Here is a 25733-nt window from a genome sequence, read left to right on the forward strand (position 1 = left end):
TATCTATAACTGAGTTCATATTTATATGGAACCATCATTTCTCTGCATTCTTGTAGCTTTTCTTCTCTTAGCATTTAGCCTATTATTATTTTCTGTCCCATCTTGTATACATTCAATTTCGCTTTCAATGCTTTTCGTTGTTTGTGACCTTTAAATCAGTTGTACATAATAATAGCAGGCGCATTTGTATTTGACATCCCAATAAAGATCCAGGGGATAGCAAGATTCTGAAGCACCTGCAAAAACATCTAAGAAGGAGTTAATGATTTTAGTTGTCAGTTTATTGAAGTATATTTTTACCATAATCTATTGAAGTTTCATAACCATGCCTGTTAAGTCTACTGACTCAAAATCCTTCTTTAACTAGAATATATGTGTTTTCCTAACAATGACAAATCAGGGCGTTTATTGCACTGTAAAATGAAATTTTAAGAAAATCAAACTAGCAAGGGAAATGAAAAGGTCCCATTTCCCGTTGCCTTGAAACACAGTCTACTCATCACCTTGGGGCTAAAATAAACGAGAAACTGCCCTAAGTTTTCATCACCTTGTGTCCCTATTTATAAATCATTTATTTCATAGACAGAGCTGCAATTGAAACCTTCTTTAAGACAGTGTTCTGTGGTTCCATGGGCTTGGCTTTGATTGTTTCCTTGGGTAAAAGGTAAACATGCATTTCAAATATTTCCAGAGCGCCATTTCTCTGGCTCGAAAAGCTCTTGCACAAATCCCTGGCAGACAGCAAATTGAACACTCTATTCTACTACTTTATAAAATAGTCTCAATAGGTTTATGTCTCCATGCCAGAGAAAGAGAGAGAGAGAGAGAGAATAGATAATAGATAGATTCAAATCACCATTTCTTTCTAATCAATCACTTACCAAAATATCAAAATGAGCGTCAGTAGCCCTTTTTAAAAAGGGAAGGATAGCTTCTATGCAAAAGAAGCTGAAGGTATGTATTTTTAAGTCCTCAAAACTCAGTTAAGCTATTTTCCTCCATATGAGCCAGAACACAAATTGCTTTTTTGACACAGAATTTTCTGCTTTATCATTGTTGTCATCTTCATTCTCTTCCTCATAGCTAACACTCACCAGGGACCTACGCGGTGCCAGGCACTGTCCTTGGGACCTCCCAACAGATTTCCAAGTCTGTACTATTTCCCATCCTTCAGACCAAAGAGTAGGGATGAAAATCACAGGGCAACTAAGGCCACAATGGTCATGGCAACAACAATAAAATCTTACTTCCCACATTCCTTTTCTGCTAACTCTGGATTCAGAATTTTGTTAGGGTAAGAACTTCCAAGTGAAAATGTTTCCTTGTGCTCGTTTTCACACTGTGGTGAGAAAAATCTTTTCTTGAGACTTGAAGACATTTTTGTCACTGAAATGGAAGTTGTAGTGTTGGTTTAGCCATTGCCCTGGGGAGATTCTGGTTAGTGGGCTCAGAAGTCTTATTTCTCTGATGTGCCAGTCTATGACTTTTAGACAGCAGCAGAAAAAACATACCAGGCTGGAAGTCATAAGGGATGGGGCCAGACCTCACCACCCCTACAAAGTCTAGAGAAACCACAAGGAGCTGCTTTTCAAGCTTTCAATGTCATACATCACTTTTTTTTTTTAAGCAGCTTAGGGTCAAGGTACTCATAACCAGCTACACGTGCCATTGAACATTTCTCCAAAAATTGTTCAATTAAAAACAGTGTTATTAAAAACAATGGAATTGTTTCCCGTTATACCTGGTGCAAATATACCTTTTTAAAATGTATGATCCCTAGAACTATTTCACTCACCTGTTTGTTAATTTAATAAATGTAGAGTGACATCCCCCTAAAGACCAGGCATTGTGCTAAATACTAGACATACAATGTTGAACAAGACAGTTTCCTGACTAAAAAAAGCCCAAAGTCATTTGGGGAGATGCACAAGAAAACAGGCAATTAATTACCTGCTTGACGACATGTGCTGGTGAATGTGCCTGGTTTCTCGGTTTCTGCAAATGGACATTAGTTACAGCCCACTTATGACACAAAGTACACTGTTCGTGATGGTCAAATATACCAGGGTAAAAGTGCTTTACAAGTATAAAGTCACCATACAGATGTAAGTTTAATCATTATTTTTAGATCACCTCACATTAGCCTGGTAACACTTGCTCCATGCTTTTTGCATGTAATGGATATTATTTAAAGAGTCAGAAATAACATATTTTTTAAAAAGTACAGCTAAGAGTCTTTGTGACCTCCAGTATCTTTCTTTACCCAGCCCTCCAAAGTCATTTCCTTGAGGTAAATTCTGCTGTCAGGAGAAAGCAGATTCCTATGAGTTCTTAACTCTAGACCTAATCTAGTATTCTCAAGGCACATGTGTCCTACAGGAAAAATGCTCTGTGTCTCTTCAAAGAGACGGAATTATAAAGACTGCACCTCACTTAGTTATCTGCAGATAATGGAATCTTCCTTTCCCCGTTTCAAACCAGACAAATAAATTAACAGAAACTAAAACTTACTTGTGTATAAAAATGGTGACACTGTTACTTTACTACTTTCAATCCTGTAAGGTCTAGCTCTGCATGAATGTAAGAGATCTAGTAAAATAAATTAAATTACGAAACTGCATATAGTCAAGTTGCATCGGGCCCCTGATGAGAATAATGTAATTTTTAAAATAACAGGACTTGGGAGCATATACCACATGTAATTTCTGTGATAACAATTGTTGCGGCTTTTCATCTAAGCTGATGTGGGGTACATATCACCCCATTTAGATACCTTTAAATGCCCTACAATGTTTCCTGTGCAAGCTTCAAAGACTTTTAGATGAACCTTGTTAAAAACGTCTCTGTGGAGATCTTTGGAAAATGACAAAAAATTACTCGAGACCATGTGTTCTACCCCAGACTGCCACATGAGGGCATTCTTCCTCCAAAATATATGCAAGCAAGTACTGCCATTTATTTCTACCAATAGAGAAAATATGTGTAAGATATCTCATGAGGTACTTTGGCGTGGCCAGGGAGTATTTTCATTAATGACTGATTCTAACATGATATTTTGTTTTCTTCACTTGATTTTTCCCTGATTTTGATTTTATAGGGTGCTAATCAATGGCTTGGATGTCAACCAAGACTGGATATATTGTCCAAGTAAATGGCTTTTGTTTTGCTTGTCATGTGCAATTGGAGTACTCTAAATTAAATTGGTGGTTCATTATGTGTCTTCCATAGGGTTTTTTTGAAGAAGAAGAAGGTAAAGAGTATATTTATAAAGAGCCTAAACTGACAGGTCTCTCCGAGATTTCCCAAAGACTGCTCAAGCTTTATGCAGATAAATTCGGAGCAGACAATGTGAAGATAATCCAGGATTCCAACAAGGTAAAGGAAAATCAACATTCATGTAAATATAAAGAATTGACTTAATTTCAATCTTTTTTAAATTCTTAAATTATATTTATTAAAGTTTTTATTTTCTGCCTGACTATGCAAAGTAAACTACCTAAACTATTGTACTATTTTGGATGTTTTGCCTGTTTGCTTATTGGTTGGCCGATTGGTGATTTCCCCCATTTTTTTTTTTTTCCAAAAACATTGTATGTGTTTATTTGAGTAACCTTTGGGTAATCATAGAAATGACTTTTTAAATTCTCTACTTTCCCATAGATAATATGTACTAGTATACCAACCAAAGAGTTAAAGTGATTGAGTGAAAGCAAAATAGTATTTATTCTGTTATGGAGGTCTTCCTGGGTCATACCAATTTTGAAATCAATCCTCTGTGATAGTAGCAGAGTTGCTGGTTACATCATATTAACCTGTGAACAGCTAATTAACCTCGTGGCTCCAGAAAGCAAATGCTTACATCCTTTGATTAGATTACTAAGAATCCTCTAATATGCTTTCATTCCTTTAGCCAACCTTTGTTAGGCACCTACTGCGTGCCAGGCCCAGAATTAGGAGCTGGGCCACACAGCGTCTCTTCCATCCAGAGCTCACAGTTCACTTGGGGCTAAGAAGAGAAGGATGTGTGCAAACAGCTAATTAAATAGAGGCCAATGAAGTACCACAGGAGACATGGTGCAGTTCGTCCAGGGAAAGCTCAGGGCAGGGAGGTCCCTGACCAGCTCATTCTTGGTTAGGGAGTGCTTCACAGAAGAGGTGATGTTTGAGCCGGATATTGTAGGGCAAGAAAGTATTTCCTGGAAGCAAAGGGTATTCTAAGCAGCCCAGCATATGCAATGACAGGGAGGAATGAAATGGGGAGGTGTGTTTAGAGAATGGCAGGTCTTTGAAATACAAGTTGGGTAGAGGAGTGTGGCAGAAGAAGGGGGTTGGAAAAGCTGGTTTGCACCCAATTGTATAGGCCTCTATTGGGCTGCAAAAGAGGTCTTTTTCCCCCCGTCCTCTTTTAACAAAGCTAGTATTTGGAGGAGTCTGGGCATGATATCACTGGGTCCTGGCAGAAGTTGTCACAAATGTGTTCATCATTCTCCTCCTTAGCTTGAAAGGCACAATTCCCTTCCCCGTAAAAGTGGATAGAGCTACCATTGTCACAGTGGCACTCCTAAGTAGAAGTATGGACAGAGTTCCTAAAAGGACGAGAAAAATGCCAAATTTGGTACCAGAACTGGAGTCCGCATCCCACCATGACACCACTTATCTGCTGGTGATCCATGTTGGAGAAATTAGGTGGCCACTCTGAGCCTCCTTTTTTTTTAATCTATAAAATGGTTACAATTATGCTTATGTTACAGTGTAATTATTAGTATTACAAATAAGTTCATGGGTTTCCTCAAATCTCTGGAATTGATTAAGCAGTAGGTGAGTAAATGGATGGGGAAAAAATGGACTAGGTTTGAAAATTCTTCAAGGAATCGTTAGAAAAGAGGCTGAGAACCATCTCTTCCAGCCTTGAAGGAAAGCAAGAGCAATTCTCTGGCTTTTGTTGGAACCCCCAGCCTGTCTTCCTTGCTGTTTGTCAAGCCTGTTCACCAGAGCAAAGGTAGTAAAGAAATTATATACAATCATTTATTTCAGATAAGAGAAGGCGTTAAAGAAATTGAAAATAAAAATACCTGCAATCATGTGATAGGCTGATCAGTCAATCTGCTAAACAGGCAAGAAATTTTCTTTCACATTACAAGCCTAGAGCTGATGGCCCCAGTCTAGGTACATAGCTGGAAAGGAGAGGAACAGAGAGATGTATTTTCTACTCTCAAGAAGCTTGTATTCCAGACAAAGGTGAGGACATTCATTACAGAAGAAAAAAAAAAATAAAGGATTAAATAATATGCCACAGCCAGGTACTTAGGTTTTGAAGAGCCTCGGCTACTTAGCGAGCTGGCGCCAACCCTACCTCTACCACCATCTGGCTGCTTGCCCACAGTACAGGCAGTTACTCTTTCTGTGGTCCCACCCAGCTCTGAAATGATACGATGGCCCATTTTTCTCCACAGGGAGAGGGACGGCACCCCTTCCCCCGTGCCCTTCCTCCCAGGAGGCCAGATAAGGAAATGTAGAGCTTCCTGTGTTTCTTTCAGGAGTTCCTTAGGGTTCACCCCTCTCTCTTTCACCATAATGTGTTCACACAGGTAAACCCCAAGGAACTGGACCCCAAATATGCCTACATCCAGGTGACCTATGTCACGCCATTCTTTGAGGAAAAGGAAATAGAGGACCGGAAGACGGATTTCGAAATGCACCACAACATCCGCCGTTTTGTCTTTGAGACGCCCTTCACGCTGTCGGGCAAGAAGCATGGAGGTGTGGAGGAACAATGCAAGCGGCGGACCGTCCTGACAAGTATGTGCTGGTCTGCCGCCGAGCAGCCAGCGTGAGCTCTTGCTCCTGCGAAGGTCCCTTCATTGGGCTTGCCTAGGGAAAACCAAGGCCTTTCAATCTTGCAAGTGGAAATGTGCAAACTTGGAAATGTGTCCCAGTAAGAGTAGATTTCCCCTTCTTTATTCTCTGTAAGAGGGAGACCCTTGAGAAGTCAACCAGAAGAGAAACTGTCAGTAGAGTTCGTTTACACACGTCTTCCCTTTAGATCTTAAAGTCGTGAAGGTCATGGTGTGTGTCTTGGGAAAGGCACTCTCAACATGCCTTGCCTCTCTCCCTGCATTGACCCTCACTTACGTCAGGGCTTGCAGCTCTCACACTTGTGTGCTTTGGGGCAAGATCCTCAACCACTCTGGAATTCAGATTTCTCGTGTGTAAAATAAATGCAGAAGACAACCTCTAGCATCCCTTCCAATACTGTCTAGATCTATTCTGTGAGTTAGTTGTTCCTTCATTTATTCAACAAAGTTTTAAGGAGTGCCTACTAGGTGTTGGATTCTGTTCTGGCAACTCAAATAGATAAAATACGATTCTTGCCTCAAGGTGCTCACAGTCTGGTAGGAGAAAAAGCCAAGTAAAGTAAGGATTTCAGATGAGCACAGGATGAGAAATGAAGTGGGAACATGGGAGAGGGACTCCTAAGGCAGACTGAGGGGGAAGATGAGCAAAGGCATTCTGGAAATGATATCTAAGCTGTCCGAGAGAAGCTCAGTCCTGGCTTATGCTGTAGATAGATAAATAGCAAGGACATCCAAGTGGGGGGAAACAATTACCTTCAGTAAATTTTTCCAGAACTCTTGTAATTAAAAAAAAAAAATCTAACACAAAACTATTATAACATATGCTATTCAGTATGTGTTTAAGCATTCTTTATCGTGGTATGGTATAGTTTTTAATTAGAATTACAAGTTGTGGTGAAAGCTATAATCTTTTCAGTGTTTAAAGAGTCTAAAAAAAGGTCTTAATCCAGCTCTGAGAATGAGGACATGGCTAGTGAAGCGTGGAAGAACATGCAAACGAAAGTAGCTGAGGCACAAGTTAAGAGGTGTGAGAGTGCCTGGCACATCGGACAAAAAATAACTCGCATACACAAAAATATGCAGGATGGAATGTGCTGTGCGCAAAGGGAAGCTACGGGACCATCTAGACCCTCAGGGGAACTCTTGACTCTCCACTCACCTGCAAACTTTCAATCCTCTTGTATTGCTCTTCTGCAGCGAGTCACCTGTTCCCTTATGTGAAGAAGAGAATCCAAGTCGTAAGCCAATCAAGCACAGAACTGAATCCTATTGAGGTGGCGATTGACGAGATGTCCAAGAAAGTTTCTGAGCTTAATCAGCTCTGCACAATGGAAGAAGTGGACATGATCAGACTGCAGCTCAAACTCCAAGGAAGTGTCAGCGTGAAGGTAAGCATTGCCCAGAGCTGAGATGCGTGTGGCTTGTAGAACCTGGTGTAACATGCCCTGGAAATTTTTTTACAAAGGGTATGGGACATTTTTTATGTTGGTAATACCACCCAACACCTTTACATGAGTTTTTATAAAATTTTGTTTCATTGTAAATGCACATTGACGGTGCTCCAAACACCTAGAGATAAGCCTTTCTTAACTTTAGCTGAAATAAAATTTCTTTTTCCTCAACCCTCCTTTCCCATCTTTTCTGGATAAACTGTGTTCTATATCCTAAGTTCTAACAAATAGATTAAGTAACAAATGTGGCTCTCTTGTAAATATCTGTCACGAAGAGCTTTATACAACTGTTCAAAAACAAAATTTTTTAAATGTTTGTTTATAAAATGTGCATCAATATTTATCTATCAGAGTCCTAATAGGAAGCAGATGTCCTGCTCATAGTGGATATTAAAGAAAATATAATAAAAGACTATTTGCAAAAGTATAGAGGTATTTAGGAAAACCAACAAAGGCAGGCATGGGGGGCTAGCAAGACTGGGGCTGTTACCCTTCCCAGACCTGAAGATTCAGGGAAAAGAAGAATCATTGGAAGTAGAAAGAGAGCTGGGAGAGCCAGCTGATGACAGACACACAGACAGATGGCCTCTGTGAGAGGATTACAAGAAGGAAGGCTGGGGTTTTTAATATCCAGTTGGGGCTGAGACTAGGATGTGAGGTGAGCAAGGCACTCACCTTGAGCACAACATTTAAGGAAGCTTCAAAAAACTCAGTCATCAAGATAAAATAATATTGTAATGCAATATTTTCAAAAGTCAAAAATAATTTCAAAAATCCATAAAGAACAAAATATTAAAATTTTAACTAAAGGCAGGCCAATAGCATCTGTCGCATGGAGCTATATTGGAGCCTAAGACAAAAGGAAAAATCAGTAACTTTGATCCAGATACTGACCTGGCTCCACTCTTTCCTGCTCTCTTCTTGTCTGTGTTCCCCATGGCTGACTCAAAAATAATAATAATAATAATAATAATAAAATTTTTTAAATCCAGAAGGCGAAAGAACCGTTATTGTACTCCAAACAGGATATGTTCCCTCAGCACAGAGCTGAGCAGAGGAAAGTGGGGACTGGATCTGGAGAAGCAGAAAAACGCATCCAATACTGTTTACTGATTCTAGCACACTGGCAATGCCTGGTAATCATAGACATCTGAAGACGGCTCCAATACATTATTCTCTTCCTTCTTCTTTTACGTTACTCGTTCCTAGCCCCACAGTCACACTGAAAGATTATGAACACTAAGGAATATGGACTCTTTCACAAGTGTGAGTCTGCTTGTGTGTGGGAGTGGGACCAGGAGCCGTCATTGTTCACTCATTCAGCAAATCTGATAAGTGCCTCTTGGGCCCGTATCTGAGCCAGATTGCCAAGTGGAATACAATAGGACAGTAATTCCCAGGGCGGTATGCACACTACTGCCAACATGGAATGTCTTTTATTAATAGCTATGTGTTTATTTAATGTTAATAGAAAAAAAACTAGCACATCAAACATTGGACTTCACAGATGTTGAACTTAAGTGTATTTAAGTAAGTAAAAGGGAGTCTAGTTTTCAAATATATTAAGAAAATAATAGTAGAAGTAGTATTTGGATATGGCGAAAGGAGCAATGGCGGACAAGTGACTGAACTTCGGATGGTGGTGAAATATTGATTTCAGATGCACCCTTTAGCTTATTGACCAGTTGGGGGACAGCCGATAAGATGGATAACAGATGAGTAGACTGCAATGTGAGAGAATTGGGGTGCCATGTGATTGGTGCACAAGTGGGTACTCCTTCCAGTGGTGGAGAAGGCTTCTCCCTGGAGAAGGTGGGATCCTCCTCAGCAAATCCTCTTCTCCCCAATAGGTTAATGCTGGACCTATGGCCTATGCACGAGCTTTCCTTGAAGAAACCAATGCAAAGAAATACCCTGACAACCAAGTAAAGCTTTTGAAGGAAATCTTCAGGTGAGCTTTTCTTTGTTGGAATGTTCTTCCTTCGGCTCCTCAGACAGGGAGTCGTGAATTCCCCCAGGAAGCCAGCTGCCCAACCCCCTTCTGGGTGGCAGAGTCTATCAGCAGACTGACTTTGAGTTGCCCCTTTCTGAGGCCGGTTGTTAATTTGCTTATTGCTGCCACAATAGGCGATTTGCAGATGCGTGCGGACAGGCCCTTGATGTGAATGAGCGCCTCATCAAGGAGGACCAGCTGGAGTACCAGGAAGAACTGAGGTCCCATTACAAGGACATGCTCAGCGAACTCTCCGCAATCATGAACGAGCAGGTGAGGCTTTCCTTGGCGTGGCCCCAGCTGTCCATTTATAGAAAGTGCCTATTTTATCCCCAACGCCAAAAGGACTGGAAAGTCTCTTCCTGGCTGCTGAAATCACTGTACCTTAAATGAACACCATGCTGCTGAGTTGCTCTCTCCGGCATGCACAATACCCCTTGCTTCAAAGCAGAGATCAGGTTGGAGAAAAAGCTCTAGAAAAAGATGAGAACCCAGATGCATTCCACAGTTTGCAGAGATGTTTATGCAAACCAGGTGAGCTGTTAGTTTTCTAAAACAGATGGGTCCTATTAGACAGCAAGGAACGTTGGGTGGCATTCCCACCTGGGTTTGCTACCACTGCAGTCACCCTGACTTAGGACCTCACAATGCCAGGCTGTAGTGTGGAGTTCCACAGTTCTGCCACTAGGGGTCTCTGCACCACACTCAGAAAGAACACCAGGACTAGTGTCATGCCCTTTTAAGGTCAAGATGACCTCCGAAAGATGTGCAGAATTGGGATAGAACTCAATCTCCCACCCCACAAGCAAGTCATCCATGATTTCTGGTATGTTCTATAAGGCTGTGCACAAAATATGGGCATTCAATAATCACAGTACTTTTTGAGGTGCTGAGAATCAAATAGTAGAAAGCCAAGTGCTGCTCCTTTGGTTTCCCAGTATACATCAACCCCCACATGCTACCTGACAGCTCATCACTCGTGGTCCCCTTCAGGAGTTAGATGTGTTCTTTACAGACTAACTGAGGGGGAGAACTTGAACTAATCTCCAAATAGTGCCTCATGTATAGTAGCTACTCACTAAACATTAGTTCCCCTTTCTTTCCTAAAATGACCTAGCACTATCAACACTATTCACAAAACATGAAATGTGTTGTATGAACCTTTAACTGCATTTCCTATGTTTCTTTTTGCTTCTTTTCCATCTTCTCCTACCCACATTTTAAACCCTCCATTGAAGCTGGAGAAAGAAATGGTTAATTGACTTATGTTGGAGAGAATTCATCTCCCTGGATAGGATTCCTAGTGGAGGGAGTATTTGTTTGGGATTATTAAGAAGCTGATGGGAATTAAATACTCAGGAGAGATAAGTCTTGATAGCATGGGGAAATCATAATTCTGAAAGTGAAGCAAAAAGAACAAACAGTGAATCTGAAAGTTGAAAAAGGAGGTAAAGAAATACTTGTTTCCCACTGTGAATTGTGTCTGACCTTGAAACTTTGGGCAAAAATGCTTTTCTCTTTTTTTTTCCCTGGCAGCTCTGTTGCGGTCCATGTATATACAACTTCTATTCTTCTGTGTCTAGTATTTCCCTCAGTACTGTAAGCAAAAGTGGTATGTTTTTCTTTCCTTATGTCTACTCTGTCCTTTGTGGTCGTCTGGTCTACCTATCTCTTCTTAGCTGTTCATTTTCCCCAGACACTTCCATAGTGGGTAGTGTTTGCTAAGTTTTTATTCAATTAGACCAACTTTATTTCTAGTTCAAGGTAGGTCAATATGAAAAAAAGCCTAATGATTAAAGCTAAAGGTAGCTTTTAAAAAGAAAAGTCATATCATACTATAGCAGCTTCTAAAATACATTTGAGCTCATTTGTATCCAAAACAAAGATTCACAATATTCCAAAGTGTTAAAACAAAAAGACGAAGAAAGACAAGGACCAGGTGATTAAGCAGAGAGCAAAATGCTTTCTTTCCCAGAAAATCTTTGCTCAGAGAAGCAAAATGTGACCCTGTACTTCCTGCAAACTGATGCAAAGAAAAGAAACTGATGGATTGGACAGGTCTTGTTAGTCAGTAAAAGAAATAGATCTGTTGGCAGGAAAGATAAACTTTCTCCTGGCCCTAAGCTTCTATGGGGAATTGTCTTTATATGTGGGACAATGATCACAACATACATAATATCATCAAAAAAAGTGTCCTTTAAAAATGATTTACTCCATTATATGGCCATTCCACATTTCCACCTTAGATTAAAATGAAGATAAAATATTAACTTCTAACTCCGTAGAGCAGATTTTAGAGGAGGAACTATTTGATTGATAATTATCAATCAGAAGTATAAATTATCCACAATAAAACTCTAAGTTATTTACAGCAAAATAAGCTACTTTCGTGATTACCATTGATAAGTGCTTTGAATTGGTTGTAATGAACAATTTCCTGAAATCAGAAATAGCTAGCAGAAAATGGGGGTTTATAAAGACCACAGTATTTTTAAAAATGGATATTTATTTCAGTTCATGTTTATAATAAAAAACTGTTGTTTGCTGCTTTTCCCAATTTTTTTAATGAAAAGGTATCTGACCATAAGTTTTGGATTTGAACTTTAGTGGAGAGAAAAGCAGTCAAATCTTTGCATAATACTGTAATACATGAGTGAACCATAATCTGTAATGTATGAAGACCTCCACATACCTATGTACTCATGCACATATTCTGGAAATAGGTACATATATAATTACAGTGATGAGAGAAATTATACCATTGGACTTTTTAAAATAGAAACAGTTGAAATGGATAGACAGACATTTTTATATTTCTATAAATATAAAAATAGAAATAGAATTAATTATGCATTTCACTCCAAGAGTGTCCAGAAAAGTCTTAGCTCAAAGGGCATTCTGAAACCATCTGTTTGGTGAAAATCTTCAGTATAAGGAAAGAGATGTAACAGATAAAATGGATGCTAGAGTGCCAAATGGAAGTGTTGACATGACGTGGTTTTAGTTGTTAAAGTGACAGGCAGGCAGTAATTACCTTTATAGGCAGCCAAAATGCCACACTACTGTGTTTCCCTGAAAATAAGACCTAACCAGAAAATAAGCTCTAGCACGATTTTTCAGGATGACATCCCCTAATGTGTCTTTTGGAGCAAAAATTAATATAATACCCAGTCATATTTTGGGGGAAACACGGTATTTTACAAATAGCCAAAAAGCAAAAGCCCCCTTGGACTGAAGTCAAATAATATCTGTAAGTATCTGGATGAAACATAAATATAAGATGCTCATTTGGAGTCTGTTTCAACATGTATAAAGATGACAGCATAGTAAAGTCAACAGTGGTAATGGATATCAAATATAAATTACAGAGAAAGGAACAGATCTACTCTGTGACAGTTGGTGGCAAGCAGGTGAGATGCAAACTTAGAGTTTCACATACTCTGTGGACATATACTCTGCTTAATTATTACTTGCCAAATAGACATTGAACATGAGGGGAATGAGTCGGTAATATAGGCTATTGGGATGCTGGGTGCTCTGCGGGGACAGAAGTGGCAATCCTACCTTGGAAGAGGGGTAGAACTAAAGCACGGTAATGTGTGGAGCTAGGGGGACAATCTTCCTAACTAGAAGTTTAAATATTCACTAAGTCTCTTCTATACAGAGATACATTTTAGAGGTGCCTGGGGTTTTCGTTATTGTGAACTGGGTTTACATATCATGATTTCAACAGATCTGACCGGAAAGTATTATTTAGGCATAGTAACATTATTTTCAAAAGTCAAATCAGGTTAAGGTATATATTTTTCTTGAATTTCCATTAACGCAAACATTTAAATGAGGTTTCAGATGGTCCCCTTTTTCGGTAAATGTTGACAATGTAAATTAAAAACTTTTAGAATAAAATAAAATCCTGGAACTACTCAGATACATCCATAAGTTTCATTTAAAGATTTTTAAATTTTTATCTGGTAGTTGAAGAGTATTGTGACGCTACTTTAAATCTTGCCAAAATGGCTATGACACAGGCTTCAAAAAGATTCTTCAGATCTATTTGGATAAATGCATTTTCAAAATATGCAGATGACCTGTGGGGAACAAGAACAACAAAAAAAAATCATTGATCTGGGTTTTCATTTGTTTGGAGATATTAACAGGAACCTCTCTGTTACTGTGTTCTTTTCGTTGTGTTGCATTTTGTCCTGTCAAGATTTTGTGCAGGGACGACCAGTCAAAGCGCGGAGTGGAGCGAACCTGCTCTCGAGTAATTAGCAAGACGACGCCAGCTGCGCCCACCGTCTTGGTCTCACCTAGTGCGGAAGTTTGAAGGAACGTCTGCAGCATCAGACATACCTCTCAGAGGACTTTCTGAATTTGCAGCTCATCTCTGGAAGAGAAAAATAGATTTAATTTATTTGAAGTTTTTATGATGTTAATATTTTTCTTTTTTTTACCTCGCTAGCTTGAGAATTTCGCCAGCCTCCAGATGTGCACATTTTTTATGATTTGTTTTCCCCTTTTGAGCAGCGTTGAACAAGCCAAGCTGAAAATTTGCCATGAAATTCCAGTGAATGTGCAGCTCAAAAGTAAACCATAAGTTTGCTGTCAGTTACAATATGTTCAATACCAAGTCCTAATACACATATTTTAAAGGTCAAAGTGAATGTTTTTTGTAACATTTAAGCATATTTCAGATGTAAATAGGAGATTGTAAAATATATGGTTTTTACCAAATTTAAAAGAATCTTTTTAGTTGATACTTATGACAGTGCTAAGATTATATGAATAACATTTCAAATACCATTATATTAAAATATTTGTGTATGTGTACAAAAGTGTTGATAAATACTAATCTTTAAAGTTTGTGGAGTTCCTTTATTTGTAATATATGTGCTCTTAAAAGCAATGGGCTGTGAAATTATGAAAGTATTTTGTTGTTAATAGAAATAAAAAATACAGTTACTTTGCATTTGTTTCCTCTTGACGAGTTGCTACTAAAATTGGTTCACTGGGCAGGGCCATCTGCTGAACGCCCACCCTACGTATACAAGTACTATGTATGACTTATCAAGAAGTTAGGGAAAGGACTCAGACTTCAGCTGGGCAGTTCCTCCAAAACGATCAACTAGACAGGCCAGAGATTTCCAAACCTAGGAGAGTCTGAGTGAGAAATGCATTTGTCGTGTTAAGGTGCCTGAGATTCATGGATCGTTTGTTATTGCAGTTTTATGAGTTTATTCTAGCTGATCTGTATTTTCGTCAAAATTGTGACTGATGTGCAGCCAGGTTTGGGAACGACGGACACATTCTACTTCCCTCCCCCAGCTGCCTCCTGCCTCCAGCCAACACCAGCAGCTGTACAACTAAATGGAGCTGCTTCCAGATGCAGAAGGCAGCTCAGGAATGTCGTTTATACCTACTTCAGCAGCTATTCCCAAGGCCCAGCCTCAAATTAGGAGACTTTAGCTGAGTTCATCTTTCTATTCTGTAAGACCATTGGCCAGAATCAGCACATGCAGGCCAGACGGGAGGACAGGGCTTAGAAGACATATTTAAATATTATATGCACAAAAGTGATTAAAGGATATTTTAGATAAGAATTCTGATCCCTCAAGACTCACATAACTGTTCTTTTGTGAAATAGAGCCCACTGCTTTATTTTAAAAAAAACTAAAACAAACAAAAAAAAAAAAAAACCGCCCTGTGATGAACTGATCTCTGGCTCAAAACGTCACTCCAGGCCTCATTCTGGCTCCACCTCTCTTGGTTTCTGACTGCCTGGGTCAGCATCTTGGCGCCTCTCTTCCCACTTCCCCACTTCGATTTTTAAGCTGAGAGAGCCTCATGTATATAAAGCCAATAAATGAAGTTTGAAAGTATGAGAAAGTTTACGTGGGATCCTGAATTTTTCAAGAGAGTGAAAAGGAATTTAAGCAGTGGTAAGAGCTGGCTTCTAAGGTTCCCCTTGGCAGGTCCTCTGCAGCTTACCCTGGTTCTGTCCTGAGACTTAATGAGAGGACCCACAGTCTACTTAGAGAACACAGTCCCATCCTGGCCAAGAGTTCACTTGCCTGAGACGGAACGTGATAACTGTTGATTAACCTGTGGGTACATGAGAGGAGCTGCTCTGAATAGAGGGCAGATAAGAAGACGAGCATATTTGGGTTCAGAACATGGGTAATTAAAGTGTTCCAGGTGAATTATGGAGATTGGAAGACATTAGCAAAAGAAAGAAACTCCCATGAAAGCTCTAACCTCCTTTGCCTTCCCCTTGCCTTTTGATATTCCTGTAAAGAATGCCTGTGGTTGGGGATGGGAAGTAAGAGAAGAATTTGATGGAGAGATCATCAATCACAAGTCTCAGGAGAGACACTACAGTGAGAACATAGAATTGATCTTAGATGGATAAGGAGTGAGAGAGAGATCAAAACATGCCCAGCTGAGGTTCAGGAAGGTCATTTGGAAAAGGTAATGGTGATTGAGCCTGAGTAATTAAGCAAAGGTTTACAAAGAACAGCTTTAAATAACACTAATGTTGGGGATTCTCCAGAGGAATCTGCTTGCAATTTTCTTACATCATCAATATTAATACCCAAACATAAAGTCATTGTTTCTTGGACATACTCCTAATATGTATTAAGGATGCTTACTTTCAAAGCTGATGACTTCCCTTGTATTTCATCAGAAGCAATATGACTATAACTACTAAACCCATGGTAGGTGTACTTTTTTAAGTTACAAATAAGACAGTGGTGTTTGCAAGGTGTTTTATTGAACAGCTTGCCCATTGAATGAAGAAGTGTGTTTCACAATATGCACGGAGCTTAGGGAGTTCCATTGGATTTCTAAGGGACTGATCTTCTACAATATTATTTTTCCCTTTGGAGGAGCAATTTAAAGAAAGAAAGAATAATGGTCAAGTTTTAGAAATCAATTTAACCAAAAATAAAGGAATTTTTCCTTTTTAACAAAAGTAAGTGATAAATCTAGCCTGAAAGGCTCTGGAGAATGCTACAAAAAATATTTACAAGCAGTAATCCCAAAGCCCAAGCAAAGGCCTTTCAGCTCAAAAACACTCCTCTGGATTCCCAAAGTCAAACAGGTCCATCACATTTTATCAGGTGGTTTCCAATTTTCGGCCTCTCCCTCCTGAAGAGCTAATACGGACTCCCGTGGGATTACCGAGTTGGTTATTGCTAAACTACGGGATTTGGGAAACGTGCAGCCCCTGACTTTGCCTTTCACATTTAGAAGGGCTGAAAATAGGAGTCCTTTCCACAAAGAAAACTGTTTCCATTAGGATTTTAAGCCCAAAAGTTGTAGGTGATGATGCAGAACAATCTTTATTCTTCCTTTAAGGCACGCAGCTTCAGACACAATGGATATTTCTAGTTGCTACTGGCCAACATTGAGGATGAATAATAACAGCATCTTATTGTCATGCATTAGGGTGTCATGGGGGGGGTCTCTGGTCCCGCTCCCCGCACAAGAACGCAGGACATGGTGAGGCCAAAAAGGAACACCCACGGAGCCATAGATAGGGGTGTCTTACCACTATATTCTCTCTGGCAACTGGGTTGGAAACACAGGAAGCAGGAGCCACACAATCAGCAACCTGCCTTCTGTTTCTCTGCCAACCAACCTCACTTGCTAACTGCAATCCATGCTTGCTAGCTCAGCCACCATCCACTGCTAGCATAGCCACAGCAGTTATATTAGTGGCCAATGGCTCACTGGTTACAGCTGACAGCCTGACAGCCAACTAGCCACAGCTGATGACCATCCGATCACAGTTGACGGCCATTTACTACCTGAGCCAGCCCCTTTCCATGTGAGGCTGAGAGCTGGAAACTGCACTCCTGGCTCTGTCCCCACACTTACAAACCAACATTCACTGCTTTCTCTAGTGTAACATGGGTGTGTAACTGTGCTAAGAGAGTCAGAGACTCTGTTAAAAGAAGGAGCGCTTCTTTCCCCATCTTCTTTTTCTGACTGTGGCTTTTGCTCGATATGAGTCAGAGCCCCAAGAGGGGGTGGGTAGCTGCCACACCCGGGAGTGGAGATTTCCTAACATACATTTGGCAAGAATGAAATGGAATGTTTAAAAATGCATGAAACACAAATGAATCTAGCCCAGCAAAGTAAGCCAACGCCTCCCTAATTCCCAGGCAGATCACCAGCCCTGGGGAGTCTGAGGTTTCCCATTTGCAAAAGCTTCTATATGATAAGGCGTCTGTTTGTTTCTTGAGGATATCATGGCATAGTTATTTTAAACGTCTCAAAATTGCTTCCATTTGGCTTTACTCATATGTACACCATTAGAGGTTGGATTTACAAATCAAGTTGTCAATAACAGGATGCCTTTAATTTGAATAATAAGGTTTAATATTTGGGTCATTGTTGATTTTTTTCCACTCAAACATGCAGCTTTTCTACTTCTTTCAACAGAAACTGAACGTGACTTTGGCAAAATCGCATGTCCTCTAGAGGACTGTGTGTGTACCTAGGCTTCAGTTCCCTCTTGTGGAGGCTATAGAAATAGTTCATGACTAGAATTATAGATAATGGACCCACCCTTTCACCTCAGGAATGGCCTTAAGTGCAGTGTACATGTTAGGTGAAAACTAGGCTTTACCTTTTCGTCAGTTTCATCTCTCTATTGGAGTAGAAACTTCTTGGGTTATCTATTTGCCATATTAGATGATATGCCCTTTGAAGTTTAAACGTTCGTGTATTCTCTTTTCAAACGTAAGGAAGTAACATTTTCCAATGTCGGATTTCCCCACTTATGTTTTCTGTACTGTGATATCTTGACACGTCGATATGCAATTAAATCAGATCTGAAAGACATCTATAGCAGTGCATTGCCAGGAAGAGGGAGCTGGGGGAGCGGGGGAGGGGTGGGAGAGGGCGAAACAAACACTTTCTCCTGGTCTCACACAGCTAAACACGTGACATGGTTCAAGAATATGAAACAAGAATTCCATAGAGGGAGACAGAAAACAAATAGTTGAATCCAAGCACGTAACTCCTTAAAGGCAAAGATTGAATCTCCTGTGCCTTTGTGTGCCAGAGGCCTAACAAAGGGCCTGGCATAGAGAAGTCTCTCAATCAACACTCGCTGGATGCCTGGCTGAATAAATGAATCAAAAAAGTTTCCACTATCAAGTTTAGACTTCCTTGATCAATTCAATACTGACCAGTGACTCTTTAGTTTTTCTACTCATGACATTGAAGGTGGAAAGTACTAAATCGGAATGGCATCCTGGCTTCGAGCATCAGCTCTGGAGCAGATACAGAACCCCAGCTTCACTGCTAATCACCTATGCGATGTTGAGTGAATATCTTCACTGAGCTTCAGTTTCATCATCTGTAAAATGGCAATAATAAGTACACTGATTCATGGGGTTGTTAAGAGGATTAAATGAAATAAAGAATAGAAAGTACTTAGCACAGATCCTGGCAATAATAAGCACTCACTATCTGTACACTGTAACTATTAACACCATACCAAACAAACAGAACCCAAGTGAGAAAGTTGGGGGTGATGACTTTCAATTATTTTAAATATTTATTAAAGAATCATTAAATGAATAATTAATCAATGCATAAATTAAGAAATGGGTAATTCACGTTGCCTCCTTCCATGGTCACCAATGAACTCTCAGTGCCAGCTGGAGGCCCTGGGGGGTTTCCCATTCTGTGACATGTTGGAGGCAGGGACAAGCCCTCTCTTCTCAGAGATTGCTGACACAGTGCACACCATACTGTAGATACTCAGAAAGTGATGTTTAAAGTGCACAAAGACTACTTATTATTATTTGCACGGATCCCTAAACAAAGATGCTACCCATTGGCTTGGCTTTGGATAAAACTTCTGAAATTGCCCATAAAAGATGAAAGTAAAATTAGCCATCACTGACAGAGAAAATGAATACCAGAAAAGGCATGCTTTCTAAGGTCCAGCTAAATGAAACAGTTATTTGCTCAGAGATGCTTCTTTTCTTTAATTAATGCTGTCAAAAATAATTTAGCATAGAATTTGCCTTCTATATTAGAGAATCAACTTGATCTTCCTCAGTGACAGAAAAACAGTAGGAGGAGGTGAGGTTTGATAGTATTAAAAAATGCCTCAAAGCTATGTAAAAACTACCTGTTTCAGGTAACAGGTAACTACCTGTTACCTGTTTCAGAAGGTGACACTGATGACCTATTGAATTGATTAATGTTGTCAAGAATCATTTACTGTAATTAACATCAAAAAACTGACTCAAAATATGGCAGTAAATTCAATGGATAGTTTTTTCAGAGCGATGCTGTGAAATAATTAAGTAGACATACATACAAGTAGGCCCATATTCTTGTAAAAAAAAAAATGTAAAACACAATTCAAATGGAGAAGGTGAGGATGTGGGAAAATGAGCGTAAGGGAAACCTAAAGTAATCTGCTCATTTTCTAGTTCATTCTGAAAGCCAACTTGGGCGCACACAGATACTCACACACACTGTCATGCAGGGTCTCTGGTCCCGCTCCCCACACAAGAACACAGAATATGGTAAGGTCAAAAAGGAACACCAATGGAGCCATAGATAGGGGAGTCATACCACTATATTCTCACTGGCAGCTGAGTTGGAGACACAGGAAGCAGGAGCCATACAATCTGCAATCCACCTTCCGCTTCTATGCCCACCAACCCACCAACCCACCAACCCACCAACCCACCAACCCACCAACCCACCAACCAAACCACTTACTAGATGCAATCCGCGCTTGCGAGCTTAGCCACGGCAGTTATATTAGTGGCTAATGGCTAACTGGTTACAGCTGATGGCCAACTAGTCACAGCTACCCGAGCCAGCACCTTTCCACGTGAGGTCGAGAGCCTGGAAACTGCTCTCTGGGAATCTGCACACACACACACACACACACACACACACACACACACACACACACACAGAATATCATGATAATTTTGACTAGAGAGCAAGAAGTTAAGCAAATTATAATGAGTGGGAAATAGAAGAAAGAAATGAATACTGAAATGACAAACTGCTCAAACCTGACTCCTATTCTACGCTTTGGATTTAAAGGTTTAAAAACTTGGGTAAATAAGCTGGTACCATGTAGTTCTGCACATGTGCAGTCTATACCGAATAATATCAGCACTTCAGCCGTGGCGCTTTCTACCATCCCATAGTGTACCTGAGGAACCATCCCTGAGGACTCAATGTGCTACATGGAATCTACTTTTTCACAAGGCTGACGTTTAAGCTGTGCCTCATTGTGGTGCTTTAGATTTTGATGTATTTGGGGAAAGAAGAATGCAGCGAGAATAGAAAAGAAGAAAGGGAGAAAGGCAGAGCAGAGGATAGACGTGGGGGTTGAATTCATTATATCCACTATCGGCACCATGCGAAGCAGCTTTACTGACATGGTCTCATTACTCCACTCAGCACCCCTGTGAATAGGTATCCTTGTCATCGTTTCATAGACAAAGACATGCAAGTCCAGGGAAGTGGAGAAATTGGTTCAACATCCCAATATAACAATAAGAAACAGAACCAAATTGTAGTCAGATCTCTTTGCACACCCATTACTGTTCTGCCACTTATCCCCTGTTTGAACTTGTTTGAACCTAAACCAAGGTCCTGATCAACAGAGACCACTGCACTGGCCATACTTAGCCATTGTCCACCAGGCCATCGGATGTCCGTTCTGAAGGAGTTCCCAATCTCCTTGAGAAGGAGAGTCCTTGATACCACATGAGGTTAGACTCGCTGTTGTGCACCCCTCTCATCCTAGGGAACATCCCATAAAGATGTTTTTCAACCTACGTGTCACAGGTTTTTACAATAAGAAATATCTCCTGAGTGAACTCAAATGTTCACATTGCTTTTATTATATATTTTTGCTAGGTGAGGAAGTCTACTCTGGAGGGCGAGTTCACCACCAGAAGGTACATAGTGAATGTGGAGTCAGGTATACCAGAAATGGATATTTTTAAAGATATTTCATTCAAGCTGAGTCTGATAAAGCCTGTTGAGAAACCATTTTGACTTGTTTTATTTAAAAAGAAAAGTTCTTTTCCCTCTCAGTGGTGTACCTTTCTATAGAGTAAACTATTCACATTTACTTCTCTTCCAAGAACTATGTGCATTAAACCCTGAGAAAAGATGCTTTTTACTGGATGTCTAGTGAACATTCTGATTTCCATTTCCAATCCACTCCTATTTGCCTTTCATTTTCCAGTTCTCTTTTGAGGTGGGTTCATATTCAATTTCCATAGCCATTTCATTTTGTCTGCTGTTGACCTTTGATTTTTATGTTTATTTCCATCACAGATGCTTTATTCTTATTTATTTCTGAAATTCACATTTGTAGCAGAGCTAGTTGGTTGCCTTCCCAAGTTCTGCCCTTATTTCTCATTAACACAACCACGATTTTATGCACAGGATGAAGGTGCTGAGCCAAAAGACTATATTTCTCAGCTAATTTTGCTGTGCTCATGTGGTTAAGGTCTGACCGAAGACATATAAGTGGAAGTTGTCTGGGGACACATCTGGAAAAGCTCCTTAAAAGATCATCAGACAGCTGGCCTAGACCCTTCTTGCTCTTCCTCACTTCCTCCTTGCTGCCTGGTAGGTGAGCCTGAGTTCTGGCAGCAATCTTGGACCCCAGGAAGAGATTGGTAGTCACACATTAAAGATGGCAGAGAAGAAAATTAGAAGGGTGCTGGGTCCGAGATGATGGTGGAATGTCATGCCCGTCTTAGACTGCCTATTTCTGGAGAGAAAAAAAAAAATCTCACTTAAGCCACCATTGTTGTTATTAGCTTCCTTATGCAGCTTCTATCAAATGTACTCCCCTGAAGGTATAGAGTCCTCTTTTGGTCACCTGTGGCACTCTACTTCACTTTAACCCTTTGAGATATGACCAAGTGAAATATTACAAGGTAGTGATAGTCTTTGGTTAAAGACAAATTCTATTGCAGTCAATTTAACTTTGAATCAAAGTTCTAGAAAACCCCTTTACTAAAAAAAAAAAAAAAAAGGGCAAATAAACATTTCAATACACAACTTAAATATGGTGTTTACTGAAAATCCCCATTGTCTGAAGGATTGATGAAGATCTATAAACTAAAAGATAACTATTAAATATTTGGTTCATGGAGAAGGACTTAAAGACTTTGGGTTGCAATAAATAGCTTAAGAAAAACAGAGGTATTGGTTTACCTAAGAAAAAATGCTCAATGGAAGATCTAGTACCTAACATGGCTGGATCTTCAGGATTTTATCTCTCCTCGGCTTTCAGCTCAGACTTTCTTTTTGTTGGCTTTACTCTGAGGCAATCTTTTTCAATATGGCTGCAAAGTCAGCCACTAACAGATCCAAGACTACCTTTTAACAGCTTAAATAAACAGTGGAAAGAAAGCACTTTTCCCTCATATATGATATATTAGATTATCATTCAATAAATATTCATTCTCTTCCCTTCAGCTTTCATGAGAAATTTTGATGTTGGTGTGGCCATGTGATTTGCTTTGGCTGATAGAATTTCCATAGGTGTAGCTGACATGGGTTAGAGCTGTAATAAGCTTGCACAGTGAGGCCTGTTCTCTTGCATTTGTCCTTTCATGATTGGAATACTATGCTTTGAGTGGAGTAGCCATTGGACCAGGGAGGATGAAAGACATATGCAGCAGAGCTGGACTGAACCTGCAGCTTGGAGCCAAGTCTTCCAAACCCAGGCTCAAACAGTCAAACCCCAGCCAGTCATCACATATGTAAAAGAAATAAATACTTATTGTTGTATGGAAGTGAGATTTGGAGTAGTTTTACACACAGAATTTATGAGGCATCAGCTAACTGTGCACGTGGCATTCCAACAAAATTTTCAGGCTTTAATCTCATTAGCTCAGATCAGTGGTTGTCAATGTGCAGTCATCAGCATCTCCTTCCAAGGAGCGGCACTGGTATCACCTGGGAACGTGTTAAAAATGCCTAGGTCCCAACTCAGACCGAGAGAATCTTTAACTGAGGAAGGGGACCAACCAGTTGTATTTTAATAAACCATCTAAGTGATTTGGATTCACCATAAAGTTTGAAAAACACTGACCTAGATCAATACGAGCATCCTTAGACCAATAACAGTACCTAACGAGTCCTGGAGCTGTGGGGTGAGTCAGCAACACCAGTGGGCAGGGCCCAAAAATGTCCGTTTCTAACAAGTTCCAGATAATGATGCTGCTGCTGGTCTGGGGAGCACACTTTGAGAATCGCTGATCTAGGTGGGGAGTGCAAAACATGAGTGGCTAATTGGAAAATCAACATTCTATTGACAAAAGAGGAAACAAAAGAAGAGGGATACCGGGCAGGGAGCAAATGTCAATCACAGTTGCATTCGTACTACAAGAATAAGTTCTGATAAAATAGATCAGACAACCACCAATATTTTCCAACAGTTCTGCAGGGACAGGAAAATCAGGAGCCAAAAGAAAAATCTCATCTGTCTGTTAGTTCATGAAATTGATTGAGACATGAACTGATTTTTTTGTCCCTTCAATTTTGCTGAAATTCAATACAGATCTAAGGAACCCAATCAAAGGCAGCAGTTTTTGCTACAGAGAACCGTGTATCATTTCAAATGTGATCTGAGTTGTCACACAAATCTTTCTTTGTACAATTCACTGAAGATAAATATAGTGCTTAAGGAGACAATATCTATCTATCAAACAACAGAGTCATTTTGATCCATTCTAGTGAAACCAAGACAACAGCCTACAGTTTAGAGTGAGCCAAGATACAAAATACAACCACAGACACTGTGTTGCTGCCCTTTCTAATCTGTGTTTGACATCTAGAACTCAAAGAATTTTAGAACTCAAAGAACCTGAAGGATCATCTAGCCCATAAATTGCAAGCCACCTGTCAGTGGGCCACATTCCACCTAAAACTGTGTTTTCTTCGTCCTGCACAACAGTGGTTTTCTTTTAATTAAAATGATTACCATCTTTCAAATTTTTCAACTTGTCTTGACCAGTTGGTGATCTGGCAATACTCGGTGTGGACAGAAATCTATGTTCTCTCCTGGCTCAGTAAGTCAGAGCTGAGTGCTGGCTTCCTGCACTCCTGCTCCCCAGTTTGTTTCACAGTCTGCTTCACTAATTTCCAGGGTGTACCTGGGTCCTGCAGGCACATAGATTTGCTACCTCTCCTCTAGACAAACTTTTGTTTCAGCAATGAAAACCCTGAGATTCTTGGGGATGACCAACTTGAATTCACATTATCTTCTGAGCCACAGACCAAGTTGGCATTGTCAGTTTTTCCACAATTTTAGACAGTAGTTTCTCTGGCAGACATTTATTCACCATGGAAGATAGGGTTGCAAAAACTCAACATTCAAATTCTACCTCAATACTGAGGTAGGTGGCTTATTTCCGTACATGATTAATTTCAGGAACCCTAAAGAAAGAACCCTAAAGAAAGACAATGTATAAAAGGATAGGCCACAACGAGCTTAATGTGAGATGAATCTTATTTGGATCTTGTACTCTCAATATTTTCAACTCCTTTGGTGAGAAAGTTACTTTTTCTATTAAAAAGTATATTTGTATACTTCACATCCATCAGGATGACTGCTATTAAAAAAGAAATACAGAAAACACACACAAATGTTAGCAAAGATGTGACCAAAAAAAAAGAATCCTTGTAAAATTGTTGGTGGGAATGTAAAATGGTGCAGCCACCATAGAAAACAGTATGGCAGCTCTCAAAAAAATTAAAAACAGAAATAAGATATGATCTAGCAATTCCTGGGTATTTATCCAAAAGAAATGAAAGCCAGGTTGCAGAGAGATATTTGCACACTTTTGTTCATGGTAGCAGTATTCAAAATAGCCAAGAGGTCGAAGCAGCCCAATGTCCATAGACAGATGAATAGATTTTTCTAAAGTGGTATATACGTATACTGGAATATTATTCAGCCTAAGAAAGTCTGACGCATGCTACATTATGAGTGAAGCTTGAGAACCCAATGCAAAGTGAGCTAACCGGTCACAAAAGGACAAATACTGTATGATTCCACTTATATGAGGTATGTAGAGTAGACAAAACTCATAGAAAAAATAAGGAGAATGGTGGTTGCCAGGGGCTGGGGGAGGGAGAAATGGAGCGTTGTTGTTTAAGGGGTACAGAAGAGTTTCAGTTGTGCAAGATGCCAAGGTTCTGAATCTCAGTTGCACAACAATGTGAGTATACTTAACACTACTGAAATACACAGTTTAAAAATGTTAAACATCATGTCATGTATTTTATACCATGATAAAAAATAATTTTTGGAAAAGGAATTTCTTATTCAAATGTGCTAGATTTGGGGATCTGGTGGGATTATTTCAAAGGTCCGAAGAGTGGAATCCAAAGGTGAAATAGAAAACC

The 25733-nt window shown here is 39.8% G+C and overlaps 1 protein-coding gene across 1 annotated transcript in view; it reads left to right on the forward strand.

Moving 5' to 3' along the window:
* The window catches only part of DOCK10 (dedicator of cytokinesis 10), a 231599-nt gene extending 217365 nt beyond the window's left edge, over positions 1-14234 (forward strand). The window contains 6 exon segments of the mRNA XM_033111994.1: positions 3229-3375; positions 5589-5799; positions 7053-7243; positions 9157-9257; positions 9434-9572; positions 13510-14234. Coding sequence (XP_032967885.1) covers positions 3229-3375; positions 5589-5799; positions 7053-7243; positions 9157-9257; positions 9434-9572; positions 13510-13626 — 906 coding nt within the window. The 3' untranslated portion in view covers positions 13627-14234.
* Positions 14235-25733: the final 11499 nt, after the last annotated feature.

The sequence above is a fragment of the Rhinolophus ferrumequinum genome, chromosome 8 (assembly GCF_004115265.2).
Source record: "Rhinolophus ferrumequinum isolate MPI-CBG mRhiFer1 chromosome 8, mRhiFer1_v1.p, whole genome shotgun sequence".
Lineage (NCBI taxonomy): Eukaryota > Metazoa > Chordata > Mammalia > Chiroptera > Rhinolophidae > Rhinolophus > Rhinolophus ferrumequinum.